Here is a 14630-nt window from a genome sequence, read left to right on the forward strand (position 1 = left end):
GGATATATAAACACCGTATGATGGAGCCAAAGGAACATCGCCGTCTAAAAAAGGAAAATTAACAATAGGGAATGAAAAGTCGTCTCTTTTGTCGTAAATTTTCGTATGGAGTTTTCCTTTAGAGATTGAAATGTCCAAATCTAGAAAAGGACAACTACTGTTGTTTATGTTAGATTTAGTTAAAGTAAGTTCTATTGGGTAAATGTTGGTAGTATATTTAGAGAACTCTGGATTATTTAACGAAAAAATATCATCTAGATAACGGAAGGTATTGTTGAATGTATCAACCAAATGTAACAATGACGTGTCTTTACTGAGTTTGGTCATAAACTGAGATTCATAGCAATACAGGAATAAATCTGCTATTAAAGGGGCGCAGTTAGTGCCCATAGGAATACCTACTACTTGTCGATACACTTTATCGCCGAAACGTACATATATGTTGTCCAGGAGAAAATTTAAAGCTTCAATCATATCTTCACATTTCCAGTAAGTGTATCTAGCATACTTTCATTTTTCGTTACAGAAAAAGGCTTCAAACGAGTTACAGCAAATAAATTTGTAATGAGATTTTTCAAAAGACCATTTAATTAAATATGAAAACTTTTTCTTGATAAGATTGTGTGGAAGTGTAGTATAGAGAGTAGAAAAATCATAGCTGTCAACAGAATTAAAAGGACCATCAAAAGCATGTATTTTATCTAAAACCTCTAAAGAATTTTTAACACTCCAAAAATAATTAATACCATTATTTTCATAAGCTTTATTACAAAAGTTAATAACAAGTTCTTTGATAGTAGTAAGGGAGGTAGTTAGAAGCACTGATAATTTGGTAGTAGAACACTTACTAGATGCGAAGATGAAACGGAATTTAAATGTTTGTTTGTGCTATTTAGGTAACTAGTACATAGTAGGGACTTTCAAATGTTCGGAAGAGGCTTTAAGCTGGGTAGTGGCAGCGATATGCTTGTTTACAATTTGACTCTCTGTGGAGCGTACGGACCTGAATGTAGATGAATTAGTAATTTCGTTTTGGAGAACTTCCGTGTAGTATATGCGTCACACCACCACTACATTATTTGCTGCTTTGTCTGCCGGTACGAACACAAACCGCTTTGTGAGTACTTGGAGTTTATTTTTTATTCTAGAAATGGGAATATCATGGACCCTATTACTAATTTCAGAATTGTTTTCAAAATGAGATATACGAATATTAACAGTATTCAAATAACTGTCTAGAGATTTTTTATCAGATTTTTCACGTCTACTGTAAGGACATGACCATAGGGAACATATCTAAAACTAGATGTTTCACAGTCTCAAGTGGAAGGAACATTATTTTCTATATTGACGTCTGATGTAACTGACGTATAATTAAAAATCAAACTTCTGCTGGGTTTTTTATAAGACTACGAAATAATAGTTGGTTCTATATTATCAAAATATGGAGGTATTTGGCTTTGGATGGTAGAGTCATTGAATATACTAGATAAGTTAATAAAATCAATACTTCAACTTATATATTTTAATTTAAGAAAATGCCGTTTATGATTTTCAGGTTTATCAATACTAGGAAATAGCCTATGATGACAAAAGGCTGTAATAATACGGGTGTATTCATACATTGGGCTAAAAAAAGAAGTTTTATCACACTCCAGAAAAATAGCATATAATTTACTTATTGGTATCTGACCCAGTTTGCATAATACTTGATGTCTGCCATTATTTTTTATTATAGATAACAGATCAGCAAGTTTATAATTTATACGATGTTTAATACGTTGATTACGGTTTTTGCGTTTGCCACGAGACCTTTTATTTCTAAGTAGTCTTCTTGCTATTACGTTTCTTTTGATATTATGACTTGACGTGACTCGGTATTTGTGCATCTCGCTATTGTTTTTTTTTTTTTTACTTTTAGCGTTCCTATCGCAGGTGGGTCATGGTGCGATTCGGACACAAGAGGTTTTTACAGTGTTGTTTTCTTTTGCTTACCCTTGTATTAGTATTTAACTTATCTGTATTTTATCGACACTGTATACTTCATCTGTTGGTAGATTCATCCGTTATCGGAGCACCCGTTTCACACGGTATTAAAAGCCCTTAATTTTACTAGATTAAGAATTAATATTCTATAATAAAAAGAGAATATACAGTCTTTCATCAAATATTCATGTCCTGAAAAAAATATACAGAGATGTACAAACCACAATTGAATCCTATTCAAACCTATTAGGCCGAGTGAATTATTTACATAATGCATATATATATATATACAAATAGAATCTCAGTTTAATCCCTGTATTCCTTATGGAATAGAGGTTTAGAAACTTATAAAACTTGGAGTTTGTTTATCTATTTCCTTGAATCATTGCCTGATACTTGATGCAGGTATAGGTTTATCATTATAAACATTTATTATACAGTCTTTATGGTTCTAAAATATATTCGCCATTTCATGTTTTAGTCTATTTAAACATGTTAAAAGTTAAAAGAATAGTTAAAACTTTTAAAATCGAAAATATCGTATTTGATTTAGATTTTGTATCCTTTAACAATACATTTTATGTAAGTGTCTTTGTTAGATTTTGGTTTTTTTACGTTTGTTTGAGTTTTTAAGTCAGTTATGTTGTATGTCCGTGATGTATGTTTACACAGTTTTGGCTGCTGGATCCTAATCATTGTCATATTAACCTATTTTGTCTGTTTGGGTTGCTCATCCAAATTTGTCAATATACATTTGTAACCGAGCTTTAAACAAACCATCAAACAAGTGGAAGGTTTAGTTAGCTATAAAACAAGGTTTAACCCACCATTTTCCTCGGAAAATGCCTGTGTACCAAGTCAGGAAAATGACAGTTGTTTTTCACTCGTTCCGTTAGTTGATAACGTTTTATTTTGTCAGTTTTTATGGACTTCACTTTTTAGATTTTACCTTGAAGTGCGGTATTTTTGTTATACTTTTTTTTACAAAGGTCTATCTCCGTGAATAGAACATGCTTCAAATATTTGTCCCTGAACCTTGTGCAATCAACAACTAATCAACTAACCGATCTGTTTTCAGTTGTTGGAAATGGAAGAATAATATAACCTTAAAAATTAGTTTCAAAATGTGTCCTTCTTATCACAATGTTTAAATTCTTTGAATCCACACATCCTTTTTGGGGCTCGAAAGCAGATACGCATAACAAAAAATTGCAGTACCCCCTTTTTCCCTTTGCTTTTCGTGCATTAAAGACGTTAATTTGTAAAAAGCGTGCTATATGTAACTTATTTGTAGAGGAGTGCATTAACTAAATTGACCTTTCGTTAGAGCAATATCGAATCCCGACTTTGGCCGCTTTTTATTGGTATAGGAAAGAACGGGAGGAGTTTAAACCAGCACTCTAACTTTTATCTAATAGCTGTTAATGCACTGCTTGGCTCCGCCTCCTTGGACTAGTAAATAATGAAAGAATAAACCAAAATATGATAAAAATTACCATAACTGTTCATACTGTCATTTTTGTTGGATACCTGTTTTTATCGTGTCGGAATTAATATTTCAAAAATATATGTCACTGGATGTTTAGTTATTTCTTCATTTAACAAAGACATGTTTGAAATATATGTCCCTGGACTTTACGCACTTTACGCACTCAATTAATTAACCGATCTTTTCCAGTTGTTGGGAATGGAAAGTATTACCATCATTATTGTTTTTAAAGCATGTTTCTTATCACAACGTTTAACTCCTTTGAAACTACATGTCCTATTTGGGTTCGAAGGCAGATAAACATGAATTCAATTTTGCATCTATCACCTCTCAAGAATTTTCGGGGAGAATAAACTATTCAATAACAGATTAGTAAATGGCTCTCGGTTCTGTAAACTTGCATCTGAAATACAAATCCTACTGACATCTGCTACATGTGTTTATTTTTCTGCAAATGAGACATAGTAATCACGCCACAATTTGATTGACATAGTAAATTCATGAAAAGCACTGTTAAGTTTTATTTGTCATCATTTAAACTTTGGCATGTGTCATCGATCATTAATGTTACAAATCAAAATAGCCAAGCCTTACTCATTAACATATTTTATCCACCCAAAGCTACGCATTTCGTGCATTAAATACGTTAATTCGTTAACGGCGTGCTATATATTTAACTTATATTTTGATTTTTGTCATACAGATTGGTATTAGGGTTTCAAACTTTTTTGCCTCATTTTCGAATCTTGCGTTTAATATCTAGATCTAAGCTTCAGCTTTACCCTAAAAATAATTTGCTACAAAATGTATTTTATTAACATATAATGGAGTGTACAATATCCTTTTGATTAATGCTTTTGCTCATTATACAACTATGGAGATGTGGTATGATTGACAATGAGTCAATTATCCAGCAAAGTTCAAATGAAGTGAATGTAAGCAATTATAGGCAACTATACAGCCGTCAACAATGAGAAAACCCATACCGTATAGTCGGCTACAAAAGACCGTGGCAAGAAAAACATGAAAACTAACGGCCTAAAAAGTAAAATAACAAATATACCGAGCTCCAAGAAAATTCAAAACAGAAAGTCCCTTATCAAATGGAAAAATCAAAAGCTCAAATACATCAATCGAATGGAAACAACTGTCATATTCCAGACTTGGTACAGGCATATCCTTATGTAGAAAATGGTGAATTAAACCTGGTTTTATAGCTAGCCAAACCTCTCACTTGTATGGCAGTCGCATGGAATTCCATTACATTGACCACAATAAAACAAACAGACATAATAGGTAAAAATATCAAAATTTGGGGTACAGCAGTCATCATTGTGTTATAATCTTAATCACTATAAAAACAAACAACTATGTCAACAAAGAAAAACAAAATGGAATATAGACACTCTATAGACAAAGCACATAAGCAAAATGAAAGAAAGGAATACAAAAAATGACCATAGCAAATAACACAATGGCGGGATGTATAAATACCGAGCCATGCCAAAAGTATATTACCAAAAATGGACTAAACAGTAAAATTTAAAAATATACAAAGACAAATAAAAAGAGCACTATAACACGTAATTAAGATGATAAGCAACGTCAGTACCAAGAATCTATATTTCAAGACCATCATGTATTATTTGTGAAGTTGATACGGAATATTTATCAATAAGGTCTTTGTATCTTCCGATGAACATTTTTAGAAAAAGGACGAGACGTTCTTTGACATAACCTGGTTCATCAACTTTCTGCGCAGTCTGGTGATGTTTTATAAAGTCTGAGTAGCAGCTGCAAGCTCTTGAATACCGAATGAGTTGGGAAATGTATATCCCATATGCAGGTGAAGTTGGTATTTTACTGCTAAGGTGGGGGAAATTTATAATTTCAGAATTAATATCGTCTTTGTTTGTCATAGATTCTGGTAATGAGATGACCGCTTATGTCAAATTCGAGGTTTAAATTAAAATGAGGCGGAGGAAGCCGTGTCTGTTGTTTCTTTAATATCTAGTTCTGGAGGATAAATTAATGGAACCTAATCAGAAAAGTTTGGATTGTTAATGGAAAGAACATCATCAATATATCTGAATGTGAAATTAAATGATCTTGCTTCTTTGATCTTCTTGTTTTTGACAAGTGTCTGAAGGAACTTCAACTAATAGGAAAATACGAAGAGGTCGGCAAGTAGAGGCGCACAGTTCGTTCCCATAGGAATGCCGACAATTTGTTGAAAAATTCTACCTCCAAATTCAACTTAAGGTTATCACTAAGAAACTCCAGCATACTGATCACTTGTTCCTCTGTTTAGCATGCATGTTTAACCTTTTTGTTCACTATTAACAAAATATGCCGTATGGTATCCCAAAGCAATACATGTATATCGTATGCTACCATTCTTATATTGAATAGCATTGTGGATTATTTCTTTTAGACGATTTTTCAATTTCAAATTGGAAATGGTGGTATACAGAGTTGAAAAATGAAAAGTTTTGATTGAATTAATTCAGAGAAAGATCGAGATTTAAAATAATCCAGAAGTTCTTTGTAGTTTTTTAAAACCCAAAAATGGTTAATTTGTCAATCTAATAGACAATTCCTTTGTAGAACATGCAAATGAGCCGGCAATGTACCGTTATTTGTACGGAATCTTATGAAGCTTTGGTATCCAATACATACAAGGTAAGTCCTCAGATTTGCTGTTCAATGTAATATTTTCATTGAAGCCATGAAGGACATATGATTTGCAAAAAACTCATCCTTGTCAAATGATATGTTTTTATATGTGGGATTACCTGAGTGCTCATTTATTCCTAATTCTTTTACACGACACTTGTAGTAGTACGATTTACAAACGAAGACAATATTATTTGAACCTTTGTCCGTAGGAACAACAACATATTTATCGTGAAGAGATGATAGACATTTCACAGCTCATTGTCTCTGAAAACAGACGATGATCGATCATTCACACAGTTTTTCAACTTATGAATTTGACGTTTTATCGGAGATCTGATTGTTTTGACCCATTCTGACAAAGTGTCCAGTTTAACTTCTTCTCGTTTAGCCCATGCTCTGGCGTAGTCCACGTTGGAATCCATAATTATTTTGATGTTATGGTTCCAAATGATGGGTTGGGGTTCTGTGAACTTAGGACCATGATATGTCACCTTTCGGAGATGTTAATGTTGACTTATGGTTAGATCCCCAGTTATAACATGGCTAAAGGGACTGTAAATATAAGCCGAGTGGGAACAGTCACATGTCAGGGTTTGTTTTAGGTATTCTCCCAAATCAAGGTCCTGTAATGTTTACTTTTAGTTTAATCAGTCTGTTCCTATTGTATTCTTAAGTATTTAATTGAAAGTAAACAAGTGGAATTTTAGATGTTACCTCCTTGTGATGAAGAACGTTGATGATGTTGATATCATCAATTTCTTTATTAAAAAAACTGAACTGGAAGGAATTTCCTCTTTTCGTCATGTAAAGGTTCCGATCTTACTGGTTTAAAAAGACGGAAAAGAACAACATCACAAATTATACTGACCAGTCTGTATATTGGAGACAATGTATTTATGCATCTATTGTCAAGTGCATAATCTCTCACACATTTTAGAAAAAATCTCCTAAAGGGCGATCTAGATTTGGAAGACTTTTTCACATTGGGCCGATGGTAATGTTTTCGCCCATGACTACGCTGGTGTCTTAAGTTAGTATTAAATAAGCTCATTACATTTACATGACTGCAGGTTGGACTTGACAAATTTCCTACTCCTTTGATGTTTTCATTGCAACCATATGGAATTGCAGTACCTGGTTTACTTTTCCAGATTTTTTTTTTATCTTTTCGGAAAGGAGTACTTAGTATAGGGCTATTGGTGTGGTGATTAAAATGGTTATAAAGAACCCTGAATTACGGATTTTTATTTTCTCAAGACTGGTGTTGATTCATCCTTTTACGCAAAGTTTGTCGAGTTTCACCAACATAAAGTAGCCCACACAAAGTACAGTCTATTCCGTAAACGACATTGTCCATGGAACAGTCCAGAGGCTCAAAAGGTTTTGTATAATAATTTTTTCCTGTTAAGTAACTAGTAAAGTCTGGAGAAGTGATTAACATATAACATGTCTTACATGTGTTCTTCTCTCTTTTTTTATGTTTACAAGAAGAAATGATAGAGCTGATGCACTAGTAGCGGGTGTCTTCAAACAGTCGAAAATATTAACAGTACATGGTTTTATTTTTTTTTTAAAGTATCTGTATAATTACCTTCTGGCTGTATATGAGTCAAATCAGGGATATCCCGAAGGATGTTCCGTGGAACACAAATCAAATGCTACAGAATTTCGTGAAGCAGAAGAGGACCTTGGTTACACGGGCGACCTCCTAGCCGGTTTGTTCTTTGTGTTGCTATTATTCATCATGCATTAAGCTACCAAGTTAATGATGCCCTCGGGGAATTATCCACCAGGAGTAAAGTTTCTTCTACGAAGATACTTGAAATCGACTTGGTTGTAGTGAAAAGTAAAATAACAAAAATACCGAACTCCAAGGAAAATTCAAAACGGAAAGTCCTTTATCTAATGGCAAAATCAAAAGCTCAAACACATCAAACGAATGGAAAACAACTGTCATATTCCTGACTTGGTACAGGCATTTCCATTGTCATGAAATCTTTGAATTGAGAAAAAGAATTGAAATACAACTTGAAAGATAACGGTTTTTAATTTCAAGTATTGTTATTATCATAAACAAATAAAAAATAATTTAATACAATTTATTGGTGGAATAAGATATTTCATCTGCCAGATAAGCTACTTAGTATACAATGAAAAATAATAGCGATTCCTAAAGATATCACTTAATTTAATGGATCACTAGATGTCAACAAATTATTTCAATTTAACTTAATGACTGTTGATTTAAAATAAACCAAAAAAATTGATGAACAAACGTAATGATGCAAGATTTTTCAGTTTACATATTTGTATTTGATTGCTTTCGAAATGACTTTTACTTTATGTGTTTGTATTCCAACATTGTTGACATATAGGGAAATATAATTGCTATTTGCATTATGACTTATTTAAGTCAGCATGCATTCAGATTTCAAGGAACATCATATTTACATATATACAGTCTATATATTAATTTGCGCGAAAGCTTGCATAGAAACAAAGGACTTTATTTTCCTATTTAGCATACTGAATATTTATTCATTAAGCATAGCATAACAGTAATAAAATATATTATTGAACTGTTATATTTTCTATACAAATTCTTCATGTTGCTATATTTTCATCAGAACCCTTCATTAGCATAAACGTTTTCTATTGGTCCTGAAATGAAATCAAAGCACTAGAAAATGAGTGTAGTGTTATTAAGATTGTTTTATCAGAGTACGCTTCTAGGATTGCCCCAAAATAATAAAGTAATTATTTTGAAATTGTGAAAAAAAAATGACAAATAACGTTCAACATAATTAATGTTTGGATATTCAAAATTGCAAAAGACTATGACTAGATCTACTGAAATTGAACATCGGGACGATAAGGTAGACTATTCCAACTAAAAAAATGTAACGAAATGATTATGAACATTTGTCATATTTGTATTCATCATAATGTTTTTGAGAATAATATGTATTAGTCTATATACTTTAATATCAACAATGGTTAGATTTTGTACGATTTATTTGACATTGTATATTCTCTGCCAATATTGACATAAAAAAAATACACTTTGCATACAAAAATTCTGGTTTTATGCATGATACCGTCTGAATTTAAATTCTAAAATACAAACAAAAAAAGCCTAAATAAACATCACCTGAATAATACAACTTGTACGGATGTCACCACGATCGACAATTACGAAACTAATTCTCAAATTTCGAATATTTGAGAAGCTTAGACAACCTACTCCTCGCACTTAAACATAACTTTTGCACATATCTACACTTACCTGTGATGTTATTTTTTACAAAAAAGTCGCCAAAAAATATAAAAAAAATAAACAGATTCCTCTTCTTAGTTTGGTATTATACATATGTTATTGGTTTCAAATTATGTAGGGCTAGAAGGCAACTCACATTAAAGCTACTGAGAGGAAGTTCTGCTCTTCGATATTATCATTATAAAACACTTACCGTGTGTTGTTTTTAGGTCCAGATATTCGTTAGGATTATTTGATGCCTTTAATGGATTTTTTTCTGTCGGTTGTCTACAACAATTAAAATAATGAGTTTTTGTGATTAAATATTATTGAATAGCAATCATTTCTGTGTTTTTTAAAAATCATTCGATTATTGATTAAAATGATTCCCGACCTTTAAGCCAAGGGGCGATTTAGAACTTGTATCTTTTTATATATACTTGTCGACTAATGAAGACCTTTCGGTGATCTGGTGGTGTCATTTAATTGCTGGTTCATTGGCGTATTCTATACTTTATTTCAACACATGTTTTTTTTTTCTATTTTGAATAACAATGATTAACAAATAAACAAAACTTATTATCTTCTCAGAACTTTAACAAATGAGGAATATGTCATCAACAGACAATGTCAAAATTTAGAAAAAATTACAATAATTGTAGTAAAAGTTTGCATGAAAATAAGATTAAATAGTGGCTGTATTTTAGAATACTGTACACATAGGCAAGTTATGAGTTTACTGACAGGGAGTAAATGAAACCTGTGTGGAATAGATTGTGGACAGAAATGCCTACACATACACTAATTAGTTTAGTACGATGAGTCTCCGGTACGATGTGTCGTGATCCCGCCTCGAGATAGGCGTACTTTCCGGTCGTATTTCTTAATATGCCAAGACATTCGTCTTATCCGTTGATATACCAGTTGGGTCCTATTCTATATTGTGATATTTTGAATTATTCTTAATTCGCATGGCGGATGGTGCATGTATAGAAAGTGATCCCATGCCGACGCACTCGATTCGCCCAGTTCGGAGTTTATGCAAACTTTGACACCATCTAATTCGATTAAATTGGCGCTTTTATGTCAGTGTTAAAACTCGTTTGATGTCACAATCCCCAAATTCGAACGTTTGTACTGGTGTTTCGAAATGTTGTGTACATGATATTTTTATTGAATATATAAAAAATAACTGTTCAACTATATTTTAATACTAGAAATATATGACAGATTCAAAATGAAAAGACATTTGTACCTTGCAATTTGAATAGTACTGTTTTAGACTAAATATATCTACTAAGATGCAAATAGTACTTACTGTCTTAGTTGTGTCTGTTCTAAAAGGATAAAGAAAGTATCTCATTAATGTCAACTGTACAGAGTGACAACCGTTTTACTATATATTATTTATACTTAATTAAACGAAACAACGACGACAAATAATTTTGTTTGTATAGCTAATTTCGTTTTCAAAGAAATTCAAATTGAATATGCCACAACGAAAAAGGATGAAGCAAGTATTAGATTTATACATCTTATATATTTTATAATTAGTAATTCTTGTCATAATTTTCTAAATACCTTTCTGGTTTTCTAGTTCAGAATAAATGTTAGGTTTATCTTGAACGCCTAATGCTTCGTAATGGCCCAACGAGCTAAAATTAAAAAAAAGTGAAAAATATGAAAATATGTAAAAATAACACTAATGAACTTAATATTATTAGCAAATGGAATTAATTTTTTTTTGTTACATGTAGCCTTCAGTTTCCAAAAATGTACATATTTTTCATTTTTGCCTTCCAATTTGCAAAATAATGTATATATTTTCACCGCGTAGAACACCACAAGCGGTGTGTTGGCTATGTTCTACGCAGGGTGGCGACTTCGAAGCAAAGAAAAATGTTTAAGGTGGGGAAAAATACCAATTGTTCTTCTTTGAGAAGAAATAATGTATTGTACAGATAGTAGTCTAGCGAGAAAAAGCAGAGGTCCCCGGTACTTTATTTTATCAAACACCCCTCCGTCAGTTTTTCATGTCGCAGATTTTGAGACTTCAAAAGCAGGTTTCAGGACTAAGGAATCTTTACAGTCAAAATGTATTGTGTCGCATATTAAATCTAAATGGGAATGAGGCATCTGTTAAAAGATCCGAACTATTTCCATTACTTAACGTCCGCCATCGTCGTTGTGGACCGTAAACTTTTCATATTTTCATATAGTTTTCCAAAGACCTCTGTATCAATTGTAAACAAATTTGGTATGAATTATGTTATAAAGTCGCTATCGAGATTTGACAAAAAACCTGAACGCTGCAAATCTTTGATTTTGATTGGCTAATTGTGAAAATTCGTCTGTCTTAAACTACTATGTAAATTGCTTTTAAACATAAAGGGATTGATGATTCTAAGTCCCACCTCAGCAGTCTTTATTTAAGTCTGATTGGGCGTCATTGATGGCATTGATGACATATAGCTCTCATTGAAACCGTACGGAAAATCAAAGTTTCCTTACATGATGACATTGGTATCATTTAAACTATCATAAAAAATCTTTTAAAAGACACATTCGCAACTATCTTTTAAAGTACCAGGCCAAATTTGACGACATTAATTTGAAATGATTCTACAAGGAAAGCTATAGGCGCCAAATTAATATTCCATTCATATATTCTTTTAATGGAATAAGCCATATGTTACTACTATTATATTTTCTTGTTTACAAACAAAGTAATGTAGTCGAACCTCTAGTTGATGTCTGTTGATTGTGTTATTTTGCAGTTGACGATTCAAGATTTCTAGCTGTAGAGAATTTACATGAACATGATGTAGGTATGTAGCATTCAGGTGTGATTTATTTGTTATTTGACTTTATTCATACAGGTTTTTTTTTTATTTTCTTTATCAGATCTTTGAAGACAACACATTTTTCATACATTTTGTTATTTTTTCCTTTGAATAATGCCCAGTCTGAAATGTTACAAATGAAAATCTAAGTACAATCATTGTATGTATCTTTCATGTCCTTAAATTCCTTTCTCACACGTTTTGTTTTGGCAAAATTTTTATTCCTACTTGCAATGGTACTGATGCACTAAATGCTCCTCAAGCTGGCCTCATATTACCTAATATTTCTTCGAAATTTATATTACGATCTCTTGTTCCTCTGGCTTGACGGTCAAATTTGTCGAAAACAACTTTAATATCACCCAACCAAGAGAATCAGTTTTGCACGTAGGTGTTCAGCAAGTCTTAGCAGTGTTTAAACAAAGACAGTCAATTTAGATATCTAATATTGGTAAAGAATTAGATCCATGTAAAATAAAGGTGCGTATTTATTTTTTCTAACGAGGAAACAAAACTTGAGGCTCTAAAGAGCCAGTGTCGCTCACCTAGGTATATGTGCATATTCAACAATGACACTCTTGAATTGTTGATTATTTTGTCTGTTTTGTTTCTATCTATCTTCTTTAGTTTTTGCTCAAAACACATAAGAGGGTTCCTCATTTAGGGCAATCACTTCTATAAAGAGTAACAGTCTACTAACTATATCGGCAAAATATATTTTTTTCGTAGATCTTGCCTTGCTGATCATTTTTGTTATTTAAAGTTTCTATCTATCTATTCTATATTTTAAGATATTTGGTAAAAATTGTCATCAAAGGGCAATCACTCTAATAAGAGGTCAACTGACGATTTCGAACATGTTGACTTATTTGTATATCGTGTCTTGCTGATCATTTTTTGCAATTATAGTGTCTTTCTATCTATTATAATTTTCAAGATAATAATAGGCAAATTTGAAAAAGAAAATGGTAAAATTTGACATTTAAGGGCAATAACTCATATAAGAAGTTGCTTGACAGTTTTGACGTAAAATACATAGTCGATAAAGTTCAACATTCTGAACATTTTTGCCCCTGACAGATTTATTTTAATATTTATAACGGTTTCAAAATAATAGACAAAACTTGCATTTTACCCCTATGTTTTATTTTTAGAATTTGGTTAGGTAGTTTCAGAGGGGAAGATTTTGGTAAAAGTTACCGGACGACGGACGCCAAGTGATGAGAAAATCTCACTTGGCCCTCTGGGCAAGGTGAGCTAAAAAGCAATGCCTATTTGCAACCAATATTCAATATTAGAGCAGGAATGCAGAACATCTAGTCACTTCAAAATTGATTCTTTTGCTAATACCAAGTCAGGAATATGACTGTTGTTTTCCATTCGTTTGATGTGTTTGAGCTTTTGATTTTGCCAAGGGACTTTCTGATTTGAATTTTCATTGGATTTCGGTATTTTTTTTTTATTTTACTTTTTGGTTATTATCTTCTAAGCATTTAAACTTGAGGTTATATAATCTTTACACATAGTTATGCATATTATTTTTAGTTAAAGATCGAATTAAATTAATGCCTATCCCCGTTAGATGCGACAGGACAAGATTCACTTAAGTCAAATATTATTGTCCTTGAATTTCAACTTTATAATAAATTTCAAAATCGACATAATTTCGTTCTTAAATGGGTCAATTTTAAAAGCCTTACTACTTGAATAAACAAAACTCTCATGAACTTACTTATTTAGCACCCCGTGTGAAACATTTCTTTTCGATACCAATTAACTTACAAAATAAGAAATTTTGACTGGGAAGCTAGTTTTAGGTCTAATTCTATGATATTCATACATTTCTATATAAAATATACGGTAATAGGTCGCCGAAAAGTACTTTTTATTCTGAAACTTGCATTCGAAGTTTCAATTAAAATCTGCTACACGGATATAAGTGAGGAGGGGTGTCTGAAAAATAGAGCATTTGGGACGTCTGCTTCAACCTGCTGGAAATAGATTATAAGTCGGTATCTTTTGTGCAAAATATTAATTTGGGCTATGAATTCTCAAAAAAGAACAATTGACACTTGTCCTTGGTTATTTTTTCTGTGCTTCGAAACCGCTTCCCCGTGTCAAAAAGAAACAACACACATAAAGCGTTTTACATGATGAGTTTTAACTGAACTAAACTGTCTGCCTGTCACAGTTTTATTTGTTATTCACGTATCACTAACACAGTAATATTTTCTCAAGCCCATATTTCAAGTCAAATACGGTGGAATCTATGTTCGATTGGTCTATGTAGTTTATCTACAGTGATTTTTATCTTATCAACACTGAGGTTTGGCATTAAACGAAAGCTAGATTTTATTTATTTTTGTTGGTCGAGTTG

The 14630-nt window shown here is 32.1% G+C and overlaps 1 protein-coding gene across 3 annotated transcripts in view; it reads right to left on the bottom strand.

The window, feature by feature from the left end:
- The window catches only part of LOC127703268 (neural cell adhesion molecule 1-like), a 109988-nt gene that overhangs the window by 68942 nt on the left and 26416 nt on the right, over positions 1-14630 (bottom strand). The window contains exons 11-14 of one of the 3 annotated variants that reach the window (XM_052207787.1): positions 10992-11065; positions 10729-10747; positions 9625-9698; positions 8720-8815 (exon numbers count right to left, since the gene is read on the bottom strand). The exons of 1 other annotated variant lie outside the window; for it this stretch is intronic. In XM_052207787.1, the coding sequence (XP_052063747.1) occupies positions 8778-8815; positions 9625-9698; positions 10729-10747; positions 10992-11065 (205 nt within the window). In that variant the 3' untranslated portion in view covers positions 8720-8777. Of the gene's footprint in view, positions 1-8719; positions 8816-9624; positions 9699-10728; positions 10748-10991; positions 11066-14630 lie in introns of those variants that run through there. One more of the 3 variants, XM_052207786.1, reaches the window with a different exon arrangement.

The sequence above is a fragment of the Mytilus californianus genome, unplaced genomic scaffold, assembly GCF_021869535.1.
Source record: "Mytilus californianus isolate M0D057914Y unplaced genomic scaffold, xbMytCali1.0.p SCAF_5, whole genome shotgun sequence".
Taxonomy (NCBI): domain Eukaryota; kingdom Metazoa; phylum Mollusca; class Bivalvia; order Mytilida; family Mytilidae; genus Mytilus; species Mytilus californianus.